Source organism: Felis catus, chromosome C2 (assembly GCF_018350175.1).
Source record: "Felis catus isolate Fca126 chromosome C2, F.catus_Fca126_mat1.0, whole genome shotgun sequence".
Lineage (NCBI taxonomy): Eukaryota > Metazoa > Chordata > Mammalia > Carnivora > Felidae > Felis > Felis catus.
In genome coordinates this window covers 129,072,915-129,091,919 of record NC_058376.1, presented here as the reverse complement: position 1 = coordinate 129,091,919, position 19,005 = coordinate 129,072,915, and the positions used below count along the sequence as shown (strand labels likewise).

Below are 19,005 nucleotides of genomic sequence, written 5' to 3'. Positions count from 1 at the left end.
TCACAGATTCAGCTGCAGATTCTCAGTCCATGGGTGTAATTAGTGTCACTTGTAAGTACGGAATCTTTAGTGATGTTGGCATGCGTTGGCCCTGCCTCCCTCCTCACCGGCAGTCTTGACAGTGTTACATTTGTCATGGTAGCTGCTGTGGGGCTGGCACAGAATTCAGTTTTGTTATGTTCATTCATCAGGCATTGAATGTGGGTCTACTGTGTACCAGGAACTATGGGAATTCAAATATTATTAAAGAGTCAAAATTCTCAGACTCTAGGACCTGAAGTTCTAAGAGGTATGATGAGTAAATAAATCCACACATTGTTGAGTGCCTACTACATGCCAAGACCCGTATGATGGATGTCAACTGTACATTGAACAGGAAGGACTCATGAGGCATCGTTCTAAAAGCAGCTTTGGTTTGAGAGGAACCTCTCCTGGTTCCCTGGGAGGTAAATATCGTCTCCTGCCTCTGGTTGAAAACTTGGGTAGTCTCATGACTTTTCTGATCACTTGTCATTACCTAAAACTTCCATGCTCATTTTAAGTCATGAAACACGGTCCCAAGTCAGTAAATAGAATGTCTAGTCGGTATATCATTCAACACGTGGACCCTTGTCTCCCTCCCCCCACCCCCGCCCCAGGTAGGGCCCAGCACCTCTTGCTGGAAGTTCTTCTATCCTCACACCCCACTGCTGTTTCAACCTGACCAAAGTGTAAACAGGGAGAAAGGAAAGGGAAAGAGGGCCAGAGAGTTCTTCCATGAGAGAAACTGTTGTGAGGTCGCTTCACAGTGTCTGGGTCTGAGTTTAAAACAGATTCTCTTAACAGATTTTTCTGGGTTCTTCTAAGATTCCCCTGCTGGACCCACCACAAGAAGAAGCCCCTTCTTCAGCTGATGCCCCCCTAGCAGCCCCTCTCCCTCAGCCCCAGCCCCAGGTTGCCCTCCGGGTACGACCCCTCTCCAATGAGCCCAGGCTAACATGCCTGTCATGGGCTCCACCTCTGTGCCCAGGATGGGCGCACCTTTGGGGACCATTAGAGGAGTGCAGGGACTTCCCAGTCTCAGCCCAGATGAGTTAACATTGTGTTGTTACACATACATTTCTTTCTTCTTATTATTAAGTTTATTTATTTTGAGAGAGGGAGAGTGTGCTCGCTCGTGGGAGCGGGAGAGGGGTGGAGAGAATCCCAAGCAGGTTCCGCAGTCAGCGCAGAGCCCAATGAGGGGCTCCATAAGATCACGACTGGAGCCGAAATCATGAGTCCAACACTCAACCAACTGAGCCACCCAGGCACCCCCACATACATTTCCTCTCATCATCTTGAAACCTTGGGGAGCAAGTTTCCTTTTCCCCAGGCTACAGATAGTCTACAAATAGGGCACCACAATCCCCAAGTAACAGAGACAGAGTTTGAAGCCCTGTCTCTCCAGTCACAGCCCGTGATCTTCCCAGAAGTCCTTGCTGCTGGACTCTAAAGGGCAAAGGACCTGCTCTGGGGCCTGGCGTCGGCCATCACACCTCTCTGTGACTCAGGTCTTCATCTTTCATGATCTTCATGAGCCCTTTGCGTTCTAAGACTGTGTAATGACATTTCTGACTTAGGTCTCTTGGCAGCAGATGGCGGAGAATTCTGCAGAGGCCTCCCACCCCCACCCCCACCCCCTTCCCCACCCCCACCTCCCATGTGGAAGGCAGCCCACAGCTTAGCTCTTCACCTCTTGCTCCCACACCCTGTATCTCCTGCAGGCACGTGCCCTAAACAAGAATGGGGAAGAGAGAAATGCTCTTTAAATAGTGCCATTTAGGGGTGCCTGAGTGGCTCAGTCGGTTGACCGTCTGACTTTGGCTCAGGTCATGATCTCACAGCTCATGAGTTCGAGCCCACCATCCGGCTCTGTGCTGACAGCTTGGAACCTGGAGCCTGCTTCAGATTCTGTGTCTCCCTCTCTTTCTGCCCCTAACCTACTCACATTCTGTCTCTGTCTCTCTCAAAAATAAACGTTAAAAAAACATAGTGCCATTTAAACACCATTTAAACTTCCAGTGGAGATTAATTAATGCACCTAACATTTATTGGGCATCTACTATATATGCCAGAATTTGTTCTGAGGTTCTTAACTCATTCAACCTCGCAACAACGGTATGAGGCCAACACTTTCATGACTCCTTTTTTGAAGATGAGGAAACTGAGGTACAGAGCAATTAAGTAACTTTTTCCAAGATCACACATCTAGACAGAGATCGGTTTGGGCAGTTTGGTTCCAGAACCTGTGTGCCCAGCTCCACTGAGACAGACCAGGCTTAAGGCACCTGTACTCCGGAGGGTTTCTGGGATGCGAGGCAGGAGGCTGAGAAGAACACTTGTCCCAGACGGATTCCCAAGAAGCAGAGCCCGAGTCCAGGATTCTTTAGTGAGGGACACACTATGGAGGTGCTCCCAAGAGAGACCAGCAAGGGAGGAACCAGCAAGAGAACAGTCTCTGGCCAGGTCTCAGCTTCAGCCTGACCCTGCAGGAACTGGGAGGGAAGCTCCACCTCAGAGCTGCCCCAGCCCCCAGCAAGGGAGCTGGCTTTCCCACCCCACACCTGTCAGTCATTCCCAGAGCGGCAGTTAGCCCAGGGGAACTGGAAAGTGGGCTGGGGTGGCCTGAGCTCGCACTGCTCCAAAAAGAGCCCAGGGGCAGGCTGGGGGAAGGGAAAAGAAGCGGAACCTGGGGCCATACAAAGGCGGTTTGAAAAAACTCTGCGGGCTGAGCACTGACGGTCTGCCCCAGCAGCCACCCCTGAAGTAGACAAGAAGAGCTCCTCATTTGCTTTAAGCCTCAGCAGGTCCCCGGTGAGAATACGGACTCCTCTGACTCTGGCCGGCACGCAGGAAACAAACCTTGTCAGAAGGAAGTCCAGGCTAACCATTTCTAAAGGGCCCCCTTAGGATGAATACAAAGGGCCGCTGGGAGAGCTCCAGTGACTGTGACCTTGACACTGGCCCACCCACACCTCCGCAGCCACACGCGCACTGCCTCTCCCACACTCGCCCAGCTGTTCTCGGTTCCCCTGTCCCCATACCTCCTGTCCTGCTCTGCTGGCCCCCAGACCTGAGTCCACAGCCAGTGCCACTCCATCTTCACCTCCGGCGGCCCAAGGAGGCCTTTTCTGGAGCTCTAGAGGTGCTCCCCTCCCCCGAGTCTCCGTCACCTGCCTTCTCCAACCAGTCTCCCTCTCTGCACATTAGGAGTCTATTGCATTCCGTTCACCACGCTAGATTTCTTTCCCTTGTTGTTGATGTTCTCTCATTCTTTTCTTCTTAATTATGAAATATTTCAGGCATATGAAAATGGGTGCTCAACATCCAGAATTGTCAGTCTCCGTGTTATTTGCTGCAGACCTTTTATATTTAAACATGAAATCAAAGATTTCAATGGAAACCTCATTTGTGCTCTGTCCTGATTCCAATCCCCTCCCCAGAGGCCAGCACCACTCTAAATTTGGCTTTTTACCACTCCCACCAATGTTCTTCCAGTTTTGCTATATATGTATAATAAACCCTTTATAGGATTGTTTTGCATGATTTTAAACTTGATATTAAGTTGTATCATACTGTGCATTAGGGTTCTCCAGAGAAACAGAACCAATTGGATGTTTCTAGAGAGAAAAAGAGATTTATTGTAAGGAATTTGCTCACAGGATAATGGAGTCTACATGTCCCAGATTAAGGGGTCAGCGGGTTGGAGACCTAAGAAAGAACCAACGTTGCAGTTCAAGTCCAAAGATCATCTGCTGCTGGCAGAATTCCTTCCCTGGGGCAGGGGAGCACTCGTCTTTCTTCTATTAAGGATTTCAACCCATTGGGTGAGGCCACCCCCCTCCCCATTACAGAGGGCAATCTACTGTTTTCAGAGTCTACTGATTTAAATGTTAATCTCATCCAAAAACACCCTCACAGAAACATCTAGAGTAACGTTTGTCCAAATCTGACCACCATGGCCAGTTGACACATAAAATTAACCACCCCAGGGGCACCTGGGTGGCTCAGTTGGTTGAGCGTCTGACTTCGGCTCAGGTCATGATCTCACAGTTCGTGAGTTCGAGCCCCGCGCCGGGCTCTGTGCTGACTGCGTGGAGCCTGGAGCCTGCTTCGGATTCTGTGTCTCCCTCTCTCTCTGCCCCTCCCCTGCTCATGCTCTGTCTCTCTCTCTGTCAAAAATAAACATTAAAAAAAAATTAACCATCCCATAATATTTCTTTCTGTGACTTGCTTTCTTCGCTTCTCATTTTGTTTTTGAGATTTATCCATGGTGATACATGTAGCATTTCATTGTATATACATCATAGGTTATGAAGTTTTCCGTTGATGGATGTAGGTTGCTTCCAGTTTTCTCTGTCGCAAACAGGAGAGGGCATACATAAACCTCACACACACAGAAGAGCTTCCCTAGGTCAGAGGTGGGCAGACAATAGGCAGGCCAAATGCAAACAAGTACCTGCTTTTGTAAATAAAGTTTGATTGGAACACAGTCACATCCACTCATGTACTAATTGTGTGCTTGTGCTTTCATCCTACAAGGGCGGGGTGGTGTAGTTGCAACAAAAACCGTGGGCGCCCATAGCCTCCAGTATCTCCTGTCCGGCCCTTTGTAGACAAAGCGACAAAGTTTCTGACCCTGCTCCAGGCCAGTAGGTAGGAGCAGAGTGGGCCATGCCTGCCGTCAGCTTTTCTATGGCATTGCCAAATTGCTTCCCAAAACGGCTACACGAATTTACGTTCTGGAACAGCATGTGAGACCGACCTCCGCTTTCTCCACACCCTCTCCTCCCACAGGTTTGCCAGTCTGTTGCTTGCGAATTGGTTTCTCGTTATTTCATACGTTTGCCTCTTTAAACATGTATCACTTATTCATTTAACAAACATCCACTAAGGGATTACTGTGTGCCTGGTACTATCACGATAAAGTGGCCCCATCTCTCAAGAGAAGAAACGGAGCCACCTAACGTTGGACTCCAGCGTGGTGGTAAGGCAAGGTGGTTTCATGGGGGTGTGCATGCAGCGCCGTGGAACATAATCAAGTAGCTGACATTTTTCTGCAAGCCCGAGGATGCTCAGCTGGGAAGTAAAACAATTTGGCTATCTGCCCATAGCTTCTGACAGGGGCACCTACATCGTAATTCCTAGCAGAAAGGACCTGTATTTCACACAAGCATCAGTGAAGTAGGTTAGTAATTAAGCTGGTTTTGTGTCTTCCCTTTGACCTTAGAAGATAAATCACCTGTGATTGTAAGAGGGAGCAAAAGTGTGAAAGAGAAACTCCATAACTGATACAGCGAGAAACAGAGCTTCATTATTTAAAGTTATCAGGGTGGTCAATAAATACAGGAAAAGGGTGGTGGAGTGTGAGTGACATAATCTTCATTTGTCAGCTGGGAAGTCAGTAAATGATGTCTATGGCTGATAACTCAAACAATCAAAAACCTGTAGAAACATGGGGCAAGCTCCGGGCAAATGAAAAGCAGAAGCTGCTGGGGACGGGGGCGCTGGGACAAGACGTGGGGCCAGGAATGCTTTTCTTTACCAGCATTTCTTCTAATCAAGTGTACGTGTTACTTTGATACCTTTTAAATTAAAATGCAAGGAGTACAACATCGAGCATGACTCCTGCAATATTTATAGATGAAGTGATACTTATGTAATAATCTCAGACGGGAGAGGGGGTTTGCAGCAACAGAGATTTTGAAAATTAGCCTTGAGATTTTGGTTGTTGAAGTGGGGAGACAGGGGGGCCATTATTCTATTCTCTCTTCACCTTTATATATAGTTCTACAATTCCCCATTTAAAAAAGGTGTCTTTTTAAGGGGGTAAAAAAAAAGAGATGGGTTGTGGAGTCCAGGAGACACGGGTTAAATTCAGCAGGGCCATGTGATGCTGTGGGCAAGTGTCTGGGTCTATATCCTCCCCTGTAATGAACACGCACCCATTTTGTACAGCCGCTGGTGTGGGGTTCATTGACTGTGAAGGGCTTATCGTGGCATAAAACGTTGTTAAGTGCTTTAAAAATGTTTGGGTTTGCTTTGCTTTTATTTTGGGTTTTATGAAGTTTGGCTCTAAGTTTTGAGTTCTCAGCCATCTTATACTTAGTCCTACACATCTCGTTACGTACTGCCTTATGTGTTTGCATTATTTGCATTCCTCAGCTAGCTTACCTCACCTACTGAGTTAACAAATATTTAGTGTCCCTGTTCCAGGCACTGAGCCGGGTGCTGAGGAGGCAGAGATGGGAGACTGTCCCCATCCCAGGGACACACTGGTCAGTGGTAGGGAAAGAGAAATGAATCAGAATAAAATACAGCGTGACGACTGCTTTGAAAGAGATATGCCCACAGGGCGGTCTAGGGAGGACAGAGGATTCCCAGTGCACATGAGCTGGGGTTTTGAAGGATGGCTAAGAGTTTACCTGGCAGAGAAGGAAAGCATGGAGGCTGGGTGGCATGGTTAGCTCATGACATACAGAGGCAGCAGCATCATGGGCCGAGGTTCTGAAAGCTGGAAAGGCCTGAGTCTGTTCAGAAGAAATAGTTCAGTTCACAGCAGGAAAGTGAAGAAGAGAGAAAGCTAAGTGCAGAGAAAGGCGCAAACTGTGAGGGTTTATTCAAGAACACCCTCTTGAATAAATGTGAGTTCAAGTTTGCATTGTAGTAAGCTCATTACAGTAAGAAAGGGAATGGAAGATTAGAAAGCATTCACTCTAAATCTAGAAGAAAAAGAGAGAGAGAGAGACACCAATCAGCTGGCTGCCCAGACAGAGCCTCCCAGGGTCACTGTATCTTGATGTGCCTGGCACTCAAAACTCAGATTTTGTTAGGACGTCTGTAGAAACTTCGGCCCTGAAGGGCAGGCTTTGTGATACAGACACCCAGGACTAGGGGGGCCCACACAGTGGTGGCTACTCTTTGGTGCTCAGCTCCTTAGGGCTTTGCTGTTCTCCAGATCAACCCCTCTGTTCCCCAGAGAGGAGGCAGGATGCTAGGTAAGCCCAGAACCAGTCCTGGGAGGGGTAGAGACATTTCTGGGAAAGGTGAGGCCTAAGGAGGTTTGTACTCATCAAGACAGAGGACAACCTGTAGAGATCAGAGTGTTCCTGATTGCCCCAAAATTGTTTATAACACCACTCACCAGTTCTGGCCTCTCAGCCCGTGCTCATCTGACCCCTTCTACAATAACATTCTTTCTTCAGACCGAGCACAGCTTGATGATGAAGTCAACATTTCTCTGCAGTACAGACTCAGAAATGTCTACTGTCCTGGCCTCCCAAAGTAAGACCCAACCTTAGCCCTCAGGTGTCCCTGGTCCTCTCCGGATCCCCACCGGCTGTGACTGCACTCAGGGGTGAGCTATTGCTGGAGAAGGTTCAACTTCTCCATGACATTGTGACACGCTCCCTAACTGCACTTGTAGCTGTAATCTTAACTCCATGTGCTTGGGCTTTGTGCTGTCCATCCCTGGGTAGCAACGATGAGGTAAAACCACCGGAGAGACAACCGGGCCTCGAACCCAGGCTGGGCAGTGTGGCAGAAAGGAACTGGAGCACATCGATGCAGGGGATCGATGGAGTTCTGACATAGGAGGTAAGGAAGGTGGTCTTAGGTAGGAGTCAGGGAGGAACCGTGTCTTCACCGCCTTGGTTCTCCCTAGAGAGGCAGCGCTGTTGCTGGGCTCATTCATTCAACTGATACCTACTGTACCGGATCACCTAGGGATAAAAGAACAAGTCCCATGACCCAGCCTGGGACTCTCTAGCACGCAGAGGTCAGTTGAGGGAGAAAGACCTAGCGAAGGAGACCGAGCAAGAATGGCCAGTGACGTAGGAGGAAGCGCGGGAGAAGAGCTGTGTCACGGCGGCCAAGAGAGTAAAGTGTGACAAATGTCACACTTCTGTGTGACAAATGTCTTCTGTGACAAATGTCGCTGGCAGGTGTAGCTGAGCGCAGAGAAGCATCTGTTGGGCTTGGTAACATGGTGCGTCTTCACCGTCGTGATGAAGATGCAGTTTCAGCGGGGTGCTAGGGACAGATAATGACTTCCTGTTCGTTTACTGCCAGAACAAGTCGTGCTGAGCACTCCTCCTAAACTTGAGAGTCAAAGAAATGTGTAAAGTGTTTCCAGGGACCCCTATCCCCAGCCACTGCACCAGCCACGTCTAATTTCCCAGGGGCCCGGTTTTGCCCACCTCCTCCCCGCACCTGCAGCTCTAGCTGCTGGCAGGCCAATGTCTTTAACTCCAAATAAAGCATTAACTGTACCCTCGGGCCAAATGATAACCCTTCTAAAAATACTCCCTGTCCTCGCCTTTTCAAAACACAAGGAGGGTCAGATTCCTCACCTGCCCCAGCAGCATCATTTATTTTAATAACTGTACCCATAGCAAGGAACAGCAGTAGGAAAGGCTAAGGTCCTCTTCATCATAGTACCAGTGACCAGGGCTTTTTTCAAATGATTATGGACAGGAAAAAACTGAAAGAAAAAAAAAGCCACTAGATGGAAGTCTTCATTCAACTGCCTGCACAGAGAAGAGGGAACAGTGCCAGGCTGCACACACCCATCAGATCCATTCAGCAGTCATGGGCCAAGTGCTGTGGCCTGAGACAGTGATAATAACGGCTGCCATGCATGGAGAGCCTACTCTGTGCCAGGCAGCCGGCCAAGTGCTTTACCTTCTGTGGTTCGTTTAACTCTCACATCTTCCCTAGGAGGCAGGGGGTGGTGTTATCCTCATTTTCTGGATGAGGAGACCGAATCTTAGAAATGTCCAAGTAACTGGCCCAAGCTGGTGAGTGGAGGAGGGGGGTTCATGACCGATGTCATTGTCTACTAGGTGTGGTACACAGGTCGGGGTGTGGCTCCAATGCACGAATGATCTAAGGCGGGAGGAAGAGAGTCAGCAAAGGCACCATGCACCCAGTAGCTCAGGCTAAAAACTTAGAAGTCACCCTCAATTACTTTCTTTCCCTCTCTCCACAACTGTTCCATCACCAAAACCCATCTGTTCCATCCACAAGATAAGTCTGCTTCTCTTCATGGCCCCGATGACCATCCTAGTCAAAGCCGCCATCATCTCCCTTGGGCTCTCACAGAGCTTCCTAGCTGGGCCCTCAGTGCACTCCCCTGCATCCTACAATCTGCCCTTCCCTCAGGAGTCAGGGGACACACTTACTGCACAGATCGCACCTGTGCCCGTCTCAAAACCTTTCACTGGCTGCCCAGCAAATCCCGCCTCCTGTCGCTCCCACAGCCTTCCCTTCATGCCTGGCCTTTCCCTACCTTTCTAACGGCATCCCTTATAGCAGCTGCTGATTCCCCTACAACCAACACAGAGCCCGCCACAGAGGAAACAATAATCGTGTGCTGAAGAAATGCAGGCAAGAATGAGTGAGTAGATAAATTAAAAAACTTTGCAGAGGAAGGCATGTTTGAGATGAGCATTAAAATGGGGGGAGGTTTCTCAGGAGGCAAGGCCTAGGAGTGTGAAGTGGCAAAACGGGGTGCTCTAGGTTTACACAACGACACAGGCAAGGTCACGGAGGAACAGCCAGGAGCAGGCTGGGAGGCAGCACGAGCAGGACTGGAGGAAGGTCTGCGCAAAGCTGCTGTTCTCCAAGCCAAGTGTGCCCTGCGAGCCCTTGGAAAGCTTTCCAAATACACATTGTCGGGCCGCCCTCCAGAGACTGACTCAGACGTCTGAGGTAGGGTCTGAGAGCTCACATTTCCCGCAAGTTTCAGGTGGTGCTGATGCTGCTGGGCCTGGGGCCGTACTTTGAGAACCACCTACATAAAGTGTGCTAAGGAATTCTCCACGTGGAGGTGAGAGGAAGATGGTTCCAGGGAGGTAACTAAGAGAGCTGCGCGCCACGCCAAAGCAGTTTGTGAACACTCCCTTACCCCTACCTGCACCATCCCTCTCAGAACAAAGCCTGCGCCTTAGTTGACTTCTGACTGCCCGTCCGGTCCCCGTGGTACTTAGTCAGCTCTGCTGTTCTCCTCCACTGAACTGTATGCTTCGAAGGTATCTTCCGTTTCTCACTCCAGCAAAACTTCCAAATCCTGAGACCTATCCCCTCAAGACCACCTGATTTCCCACACCAATTCTCACTGATGCTGCTATGAAAATCAGCTTGTCTTTAAAAAAAAAAAAATTGTTTGAGAGAGAGAGAGCAGGGGAAGGGCAGAGAGAGAGAGAGAGAGAGAGAGAGAGAGAGAGAATCCCAAGCAGGCTCTGCACCGTCAGCACAGAGCCCGATGGGGGCTCCACCTCACGAACCGTGAGATCATGACCTGAGCCAAAATCAAGAGTCAGACACTCAACCGATGAGCCACCCAGGCGCCCCTCAGTGTCTCTTTTTACCAGGAGACCTGGTGTTAAATCATCTTGCACAGACGAAACAATCATCACATGCTGCTGGCAGGAGTTAGCTTGGTTTGGGCAGAAAGAGAGAGAGAGGAGGAGGAGAGGTCGATCCCTCTGGCCCTCCCAGCAGCCACACGCAAGCTGCCAGCCAGCCACCCTTATGGTTCACCCTGCTGTGCAACTATTACCTTGGTTCCGACTTTCTTCCTATTAGAAAAGAGGGCAGGAGGGGTTCCGGGGTTACGAGCAAGGACACTTGTACGCAAGGCATCAGCCTAGTGACCGTACATATTACTATTTGGTCTTTGTATGGCCTTCACTCCTGGAAAGAAAAGATGACCAGAGAGGTGAAGTTAATTTGCATCCTCTTCAAGCGTGAATCTCAGAGGACCAGATAGCGAATGTGCATTTCCCTCACTTTTAAATGCAGATGACGTCTCTTCTGTAGGCCGGAAAGCAAAGCACTCCGCAGCAGGATTTCTCCAGGCCTTCTTCAGAGTTGGCCCCACTGTCTGCTCAGCTCTGCTTAGCTTACGGGCTCAGAAATGCAAGTTCAGGAGGTTGGCGTGGGAGCTGGTTTGCTTTGGTTTGATTTGGTGAGCTGCCTCACGCCAGTGGGGAAGACATCCCTCTCTCTCCGTGACGCAGCCCAAATAGGAACCACGATTCCTGGCTGTTCCGTTCCAGGAAAAAGACAGAAGACGGTCCTCCGCAATGAGTTTCTCTCTTGATGCTGACGAGCCCTTTAGTTTCCAAAGCTGATGACAAAAATACGCACACTTTGGAGTCGCGTTGACCTGGCCTGGCGTTCTGGCTCTGCCTTGCTCCGTCCGGGTGATTTGGGGCAACTTCTGTATGGCCTTGGCACCCTCCTCTGTAAAATAGGTGTGTTGCTGTCAGGGCTGAATATCAGGAGCACTGAGCAAAGTCATGAGTGTTAAGTATTCGGTAGCATGGGAGGCCCAGCCACCGAGCCAGGATCTGTGTAACAATCAGCTTTCCATAAATAAAAGGCTCTGGTTTACCGTGTTTGCCAACTTCCCTGGTGTAAACACTCTCACCCCGGCTGATACGAAGCTACCACCATGCTGTCACTGAATGCACACTTGAGAAGAGACACACATAACATACATCATACGGTGTTTCCACTGTGCAGACACAACAGGAGGAAATAACCTCACTAGCAGGATGATAGTCAAAGATAGGAGGAAGTGATGAGTAATCATGGCCTTTGTATTCTGAGCATTTATTAATGGTGTTTTTCGTATAATTTATTTAATTGTAAGTTCACATAATTAAAATGTTCGTGATGGCTGTGTTTAACCACTGGCTCCCAAAACTCCTGAAGTATTTACCAGCCTGCCCCGGCAAGCCAGTACAAGCCAGCCCCAGCAGGTGTGCCGGGCACATCCGTAGGTGGTCAGTGCATGCCCTCCCCTCTGCAGTTCCCGTGCTCAGCCCTGGGGAGGATTTCACGAAACTTTCCCAGGTGAGAAGACAAAGAGCCTGTGCCCCGGCAGGCTCCGTGCTTTACTCTGGGCCTTGGCCACCAGCCCGGTCCCCAGCCTGTGCTAAACCTTGGCCAAGGTGCCAGCCCTGGTCATGCTGCCTGACGGGCCCTTTCTACAGTGGGGGAGGCTGAGCCACCACGAACTCCAGAGAGGACGCCCCTCTGCTAGGCTGAGGTGCCCACAAGAGAACAGTGAAGGGCTCTATGGCTGAATTGGGGGCTGGCGGTTTATTTTAAGCTCCTCATGTGAAGGAGATGGGGAAGCACGGACAGCAACCGTGCTTTGGCAAGTCAAGGCCTATAATTAGCCTCTGCTTGAGGCTTGAATAAGCCCCTGGTTGTCACTAAACAACAGTTAGAGCAGGAAGGCCTCCAGCTTCCCTGAGCCCAGTGCCACATGAGCTGCCTGGGACAGACATTTGGACGCAACTACCCCGTCTGCTATCCAATTTACCCCAGGAAGCGCTCCTGTCCTCAACCCCAACTGAGCAGGAGGACCACTGAGCAGCCGACCCCTCACCGCAGCCGATCACGCAGCGGCTGGCATTTCCTATCAGACTCCTTCGTGGATGGCTCCCTGCCACCTCTTCTGCATAAAGTTTGCAATCAACTAGGGGAGCGTTAAAAATGAACACACCGGGTACTGTTGTAGCTGGGCAAAGCAAAGGCTGAGAGGAAATACAACATATCCAAATGCTGGCGGTGCTTATGCTGGATGGCAGGACTTGGGGCGATTGCATTTTCAGCCATCTTTCTGTTCGTCCCGAATCGTAGGACTCTCAATACGCGTTTCCAACATAGGCGCCAGAGTGTTGCTTGGTTTGTACTTTTTCTGCCCACCCCCCTGAGGCCCAAATTTAAAAAGCAGAAACAGACAAAATTAAGCTGTACCAAGGTGAAGAATTTTAAGAATGTAAGCTTCAGGGTCCCTTATTTGTGCATAGCCCTTTGTATTAGTCTCTATTTTTTTTCTTAAAGGCAGTCTCCCACATTGCAGAAGCTCCAGGCCCCACAGCTGCTCACAGCTGCCTTTGCGTGGCCGCAATCTCTGTCTAAAGAGATTGTAAAGCCGCCTTCTCTAACAGCCGTAGTTTTGGGGCCCGCAGTCTAGATACCTGTTGTGATTCGGTGTCCCACACTAGAGTGGGACATGTGCTCGGGCATTGTTGTGAGAAATCCAGTAGGGTGATCGATTGCCTTTGGCTTTAAGTCTGTCATCTGCAAAATGGCATCTGTAAAGTGGCAACCAAAGTCTGGAAAAGGGGCTCCTGAGTGTGAGGGCCACAACTGCGTGCAGGAGGTTGAAGAGAGCCTCGGCCAGACCAGCCAAAGCCAGTCCTCAGGGAGGCCTCACACAGCCGTGGCCCTTTAGATGAATTATATTCAACAATATTGACTGTATTTTCTTTTTTTCTGTATTCTTGGTGCTCTGGCATCTAGGGCCTCGCTGTTAGCCCCTCACTGAGCTAGCTGATCTTAAGAGATAGTAAGCCACGTGCCCAACATGCTTTTGATATGCAAACCAGCCAGTCCAAGAGTCCGAGAGTCTGTACCCCATCTGTACCCCATCTCTTTCTGGCACTTATACTCCAAGAGGCAATATTCCTCTGCTCTAATCATCCCAGGTGGCCCGAGACCATTCCAGGGACCCATAGAGACCGCTGAAATGATTCAAACTACTCAATCCTAAACCCACTTGGCTATTTACCTTGCCTCACCCATTCCTTCCCATCCTTCCCATGAAAACCACAATAAAGGCTTTTGCCCACACTTTACCCTCATCCTTTTGCAGCCGACCCTTGTACTTCGTTATATGGCCCCTCCTGGTGTGGCTGCCCCTCCCTTTGGGAACTGTGAGTAATATCTTTTCAAGGTCAGCCATCTCCCAATCTGTTGGCCTCACCCTACCTAACTAAAAACAAAATCTCAGGGGGCTTCTGAGGAATAGAAATGACCTCCAGACCCTGACGGGGGAAGGGAGGGGTACGGTTCACCCATGGTCGCACCATTCATTCATGCATGCATTCATTCAGCAGGTATCGATGGAATGTCTACCATAAGCCAGGCTTTGGAGACCTAGCAATTAACAAGGAGCCAAGCTTGGGGAGGGTCCATGTCAACACGGTGGGCTAGGGCTCTCATGGGGAAACGGAGAGAGCACAGGGGTGGGCCAAGTCCCAACCACAGTGAGAGTACTGATTTGCGTCCTGCTTTGTTTCAGTGGGGATGTCCTGTCTCGTTTCATTGAATTTCCTGCTACCAAATTTGATCTTCTCTCAGCTCCAGCCCAGCCCTGGGGAACCCTGGGGAACAGGCAGATGAGGGTCTCTCCTCTCCTACTTTCTCATCTCATGCCACCTCTGACTTCTGGTGCTGGGAGACCTCCCACTCAATGAAGAGCTTACAACACTTTCACATCCAAGTACAAAAGGACTGAAAACAGTGACTTGCGTCCTTCTTTTAAAGTAACTGTCCTCTTATCCCCCCCCAAACTGAAGATTATAGAAAAGCTACGTATGTAATATATATGTTTCTCAGATCAAGGAGAGAACTACCCCCCAACCCCCACTTTTGAAGGACTCTGTAGGGTTTGGGGAGCCAGTTTTGAAAAGCCACTCTTCGTGGCTCCAGGAAACTCCCAGACTGTATGCATAGTTTATCTATGTTCATATGTACGTTTTGAGGATGAATGAAATTCTAGAGCTGCATTGCCCAGTACAGTGGCCACTAGTCACAGGTGGCTATTTAAATTCAAATGAAATTAAATTTTCAGTTCCTCAGTCATCCTGGCCATATCTTGAGTGTTCAGTAGCCACGTGTGGCCGTGATAGTGCAGACACAGAAGCGTGCCATAACCACAGAAAGTTCTACTGGACAGCACTGACCTAAAGATTTCGTCAGCCTTTCAAAGGCACCCATGAGCAGAAAATGTTAAGAGCCACTAAATCAAACCAGTGAAACTTCATTTAAGGAGCCAGAAGCTTCACTGGCAGTTGAGAGCTCAGCTTTATGACAGAGGCTAGGAACAAGTCTGCCTTTGAGTAATATTTTAGCTCCAAAAATCCAACTCTAAAGGCTCTTAAAAGACAGCCAGATTTTATGCTTTGTGGTTTATCTCCTCCCTACCTTTTTGGAGAGAAATACTTGAATTCTAAAAATATTTGCTGTAAGAAAAATGCTCTATTCCCCAGAACCTCTGTGCCCAGTGCGAGTCACAGTGGGAAGTAAGGGAAGATGGTCCAGTGACCTTGTCTCCTCTGATGTGTGTGATCTTTCTAGGTGGGCGAGGCAGTCTTGGAAAATGCCCGGCTCATGCTTCAGACAGAGAATATCCAGGCGGGTGCAGATGACTTTAAAGAGAGGTAACTTCTTCTTCTTTTTTTTTTTAAGTTTATTTATTTTGAGAAGGAGAAAGAGAGAGAGAGAGAGCAGAGGAGGGGGAAGGGCAGATATAGAGAGAGGGGGAGCATCCCAAGCAGGCTTTGTGCTGTCAGTGCAGAGTCTCACATGGGGCTCAATCCCACAAACTGTGAGACCGTGCCCTGAGCCAAAATCAAGAGTTAAACGTTTAACTGACGGAGCCACCCAGGTGCCCCGAGAGGTAACTTCTGCAGCAGGGGGGACAGTCACTCTGCACCTTCAGACCACTGTGCAACTTGGGGACTGCTATTCCGAGGGTCTGCAGTGTTCCCTTCCAGCGGCACAGAAGGCTGGAGTGGGATAGTGGAAGCCCCAGGAGAATCCAGAGGAAAGATCGTCCAGTTCAAACCCTCCTTCTAGACACAAACCAGGTCCCCAGGGCTCAGAGACTTTGCCCAGTGTCACCTGGTTCAGGGCAGGGATTCTCAGACTGTAGTGTGCTTCAGAACCACCAGGAGGTCTTCTAGAAAACAGATGGCTGTGCCCCACCCTCTGAATTTCTGACTCAGTAGTCTGGGGTGGGGCCCCAAATTTGCATTCCTAATGAGGTCCCCATGATGCTGATCCTGCTGGTCCTGGGACCACACGTGGAGAACAGCTGGTTTTGAGCAATGCTTCTCAATTGCAGCCACATGTCAGAATGACCTGGGCACTTAAAGCTGCCAACGTGCAAGCTGCACAGACTGATGAAACCACCGTCCCTGGGGGTGGGTCCAGGCCTCAGTAGTTTTAACTCACCAGCCTTGAAAAACATCTTTTGAAGTCTAGTACAGTGTTTCCTAAAATATGGTGTGTAGACCACTGATGACGATCATTTTAAGCGATAGAAGGATAGACACTTTGTTTTTAATAGTTATGGATTTTTACAGTTACCTTCTATTTATGACTCATGAAACTGTTTTTCCACTATAGCTACTATAATTTATAGTAGTAATTTAAAATGTATTTAATATAAAGAGCTTTTAAAGTTTACTGATTTAACATGTACTTTTTAAGTAGATAAATTTAAGGAACAATTTGAAGTACTAGTGACAGGAGAGAGATGTATTTAGGGCAAAGTCATGATGGTGCATGAGGTCTGTGGTCCGTGTTGGAGAAATGAAATGAAAAAGACCTTTCATTATGAACACAGTGATTTTGGGAATATTCTGCGGGGAAAGTGTTCTGGATGTTGGGCAATTAGATGGGTGATGGGATAGTTATTCAAGGAACATTTCCTTAAATTGATAAAGGCAAAGAGGAAAGGCATATAGTTGGGAGTCTTTGGGGAAGACAGTGACCCCACTGCCATTCTTGTCTTAGGATAGAAAGGGTATCGTGATGGAAAGGAAAATCGCTACCTTCTCCTCAGACCCAGAGTCATTTCCTTTCTCTAAGACCAGGCTTCTCCATCTGATAAAAGGACCTCCACTAGTGGCCACTCTCGAGTCAAGGAAACTCAATCAGCTGGGGTTGCTGTTTTGGACAACACTGTGCTGGCCAAGGTCACAGAAGCACAAAAAAGCAAAGCCATCAGCTGGCCACTGACAGCTAACTGCACAGTTAGAGATGGATGCCAAGAGACATGAAACCATTTGTGCTACATTTAAGATAGAATTTAATTAGGTGTGAAGTTAAGTTAGGATGTAACCACAATTTCATTCATTCATTCATTCATTCGTTAATTCATTCATTTATTCATTATGCATTCATACATTTCTTCATCCATCCATCCAACTGAGTAGCAGGGGCCTGGTCTGTTTTGTTCCCCAGTGTATTAACAGTGCCACGCACAAGATAGATGCCTGACAAATAGTTGTTAAATTAATGAATAAATGAATAAATTCAAGAAATGCTTGAATAGCTGCCCGGACCCTGGCCAGGTCCTGGGGATGAAGTAAATGGAACCTCGAGGAGCTCACAGTTCAGTGTCAAAGACAGAGGAGTGAACAGATAGTGGCATCATGGGGTGGTTGTGCCATCACTGAGAAGAGCACAGGTGGGGTGGGGACATTGAGTCGGCCAGGGAGGGTTGACCAAAGAGGTGATGCCTGATTTGGGTCCTTTGCAGGAGTTGTGCAGGCCAATAAAGGAGACACGAATTTCCAGGCAGAGAGGGCAGTATGTGTTAAGGCAGGACACGAGAAAACATGGTGTATTCGTGGCCACCAAGTAGCTCATTATAACTGGGGCATGCGGAGTGAAGAAAGGAGGGACAACCAATGGGGCTTGAAAATCAGGGAGAGACCAAATCCTGGAGTATCATGTCAGCCTGCCAAAGAGCTCAGAGATGACCTGAGAGAAGAAGAGACCCATAGAAGGGATCTGAGCAGTGTCTCATCATGACTAGTCTTCAGCTTCAAAATTTCAGCTTCGTACTGGTGGAGAGGAGAAGCAGGGCAAACCAGCAAGAAGCAATGGGAGCAAAGGGGCTGGACCAGTGGAAGGGCAGAGTCTGTACTGGGAGCCATGGCTGGAAAGTAAGGTGAGATCAGATTACTTAGGGGCCAGAGGATAACACTTAAGGCTCTGAGCAGAGGGTGACTGGATGTGGTTAAGGATGGTTCCTCTGGAGGCACTACTGTGGGTCAGTTGTGGGAAGACAATCAGAGGCTGTTACAGCTCAAGGTCTGCCTGGGACGGTGGCCACGAGCAGACTTGAGGGACGGGTCAAAGAAATCATTGGCAGGGGTTGATAATTATCTACATATGCAGCCTGAAAATAGAAGGCAAAGGTAAGTTTCAGGTATTGAACTTGGGTAAGTGAGAAGATTTGCCATTCTCTCGACAAAAATAGAAAATTGTGGAAGCAAAGCTGGTCTAAATTCAAGGGTAGTAATGAGCTTGGCTTTGAGCAAGCAGAGCTGAGCTGAGCTGATGGAGCAGTTGTGGTGGGCCACTGAAGATGCCGGGCCAGAGTGGCCCACAGGTCAAGACAGGCACTTCTGGGCATCACCAACACAGAGATTCTATTTGATGACTTCAACATGGAAGGGGAAAGGAATAAAAGACAGTGAGAGAAAGCTGAAAGTTTAGCAACAGCCTTGGGGATATCACAGATATGTGTCAAATTCTAAAGGACTTCCAAACAAAGGTCTGTAGAGCACCTAAGACCTCCCATAATGCTGAGTGGCACATATCCTGGGAAGGACCAGGCTCCCTGGAGAGATAAGCACAACAGGACTTTGGAGGCACACAGAGACTCTTCCAGCGGGGGTCAAAAGGGACCAATCCCAGTGCTATGGGTGGGTTTTCATTCCAGCTAGAAGGGCAAGACTCGTTTCCAAAAGATTAAATGTTAATAAAAATACAGTACTTCCTAAAGAATACATTTGGGTAGAAAATCTAATCCCACATAGAGAGTACATAAAAATGCTTTAGAAACCAGCTCCTCAGGGGGTGATTCAAAGGTGCAGGTCCAACTCTGAGGAAAGGTCTCTAGCAGTATGCCACCGGGCTCTGTCCTTGGTTCCTTCATTTGCTATTTTTAACCACAGGTGCATGAAAGCAGGTAGGGCAAAATGGCAGAAGATACAAAGCCAGGAGGGGTGGTGAAGAGAAAGATGACAGACAGAACTAGGAATCAAAATGATCCCCACACATTGGAACACTGGGCCAATGAAACTGAGAGAAGATATATGCAGATCCTCTCTTTGGGTTCAAATGCCAGGTGCACCCAGAAAGGACAAGGTAATTGGGCTT

General features: G+C 48.8%; 1 protein-coding gene across 1 annotated transcript in view; it reads left to right on the top strand.

Annotated features, from left to right (window-relative positions):
- BFSP2 (beaded filament structural protein 2) overlaps window positions 1–19,005 on the top strand; it is a 68,776-nt gene that overhangs the window by 19,955 nt on the left and 29,816 nt on the right. Inside the window, exon 2 of the mRNA XM_003992114.4 lies at window positions 15,184–15,266. Coding sequence (XP_003992163.1) covers window positions 15,184–15,266 — 83 coding nt within the window. The remainder of the gene's footprint in view (window positions 1–15,183; window positions 15,267–19,005) is intronic.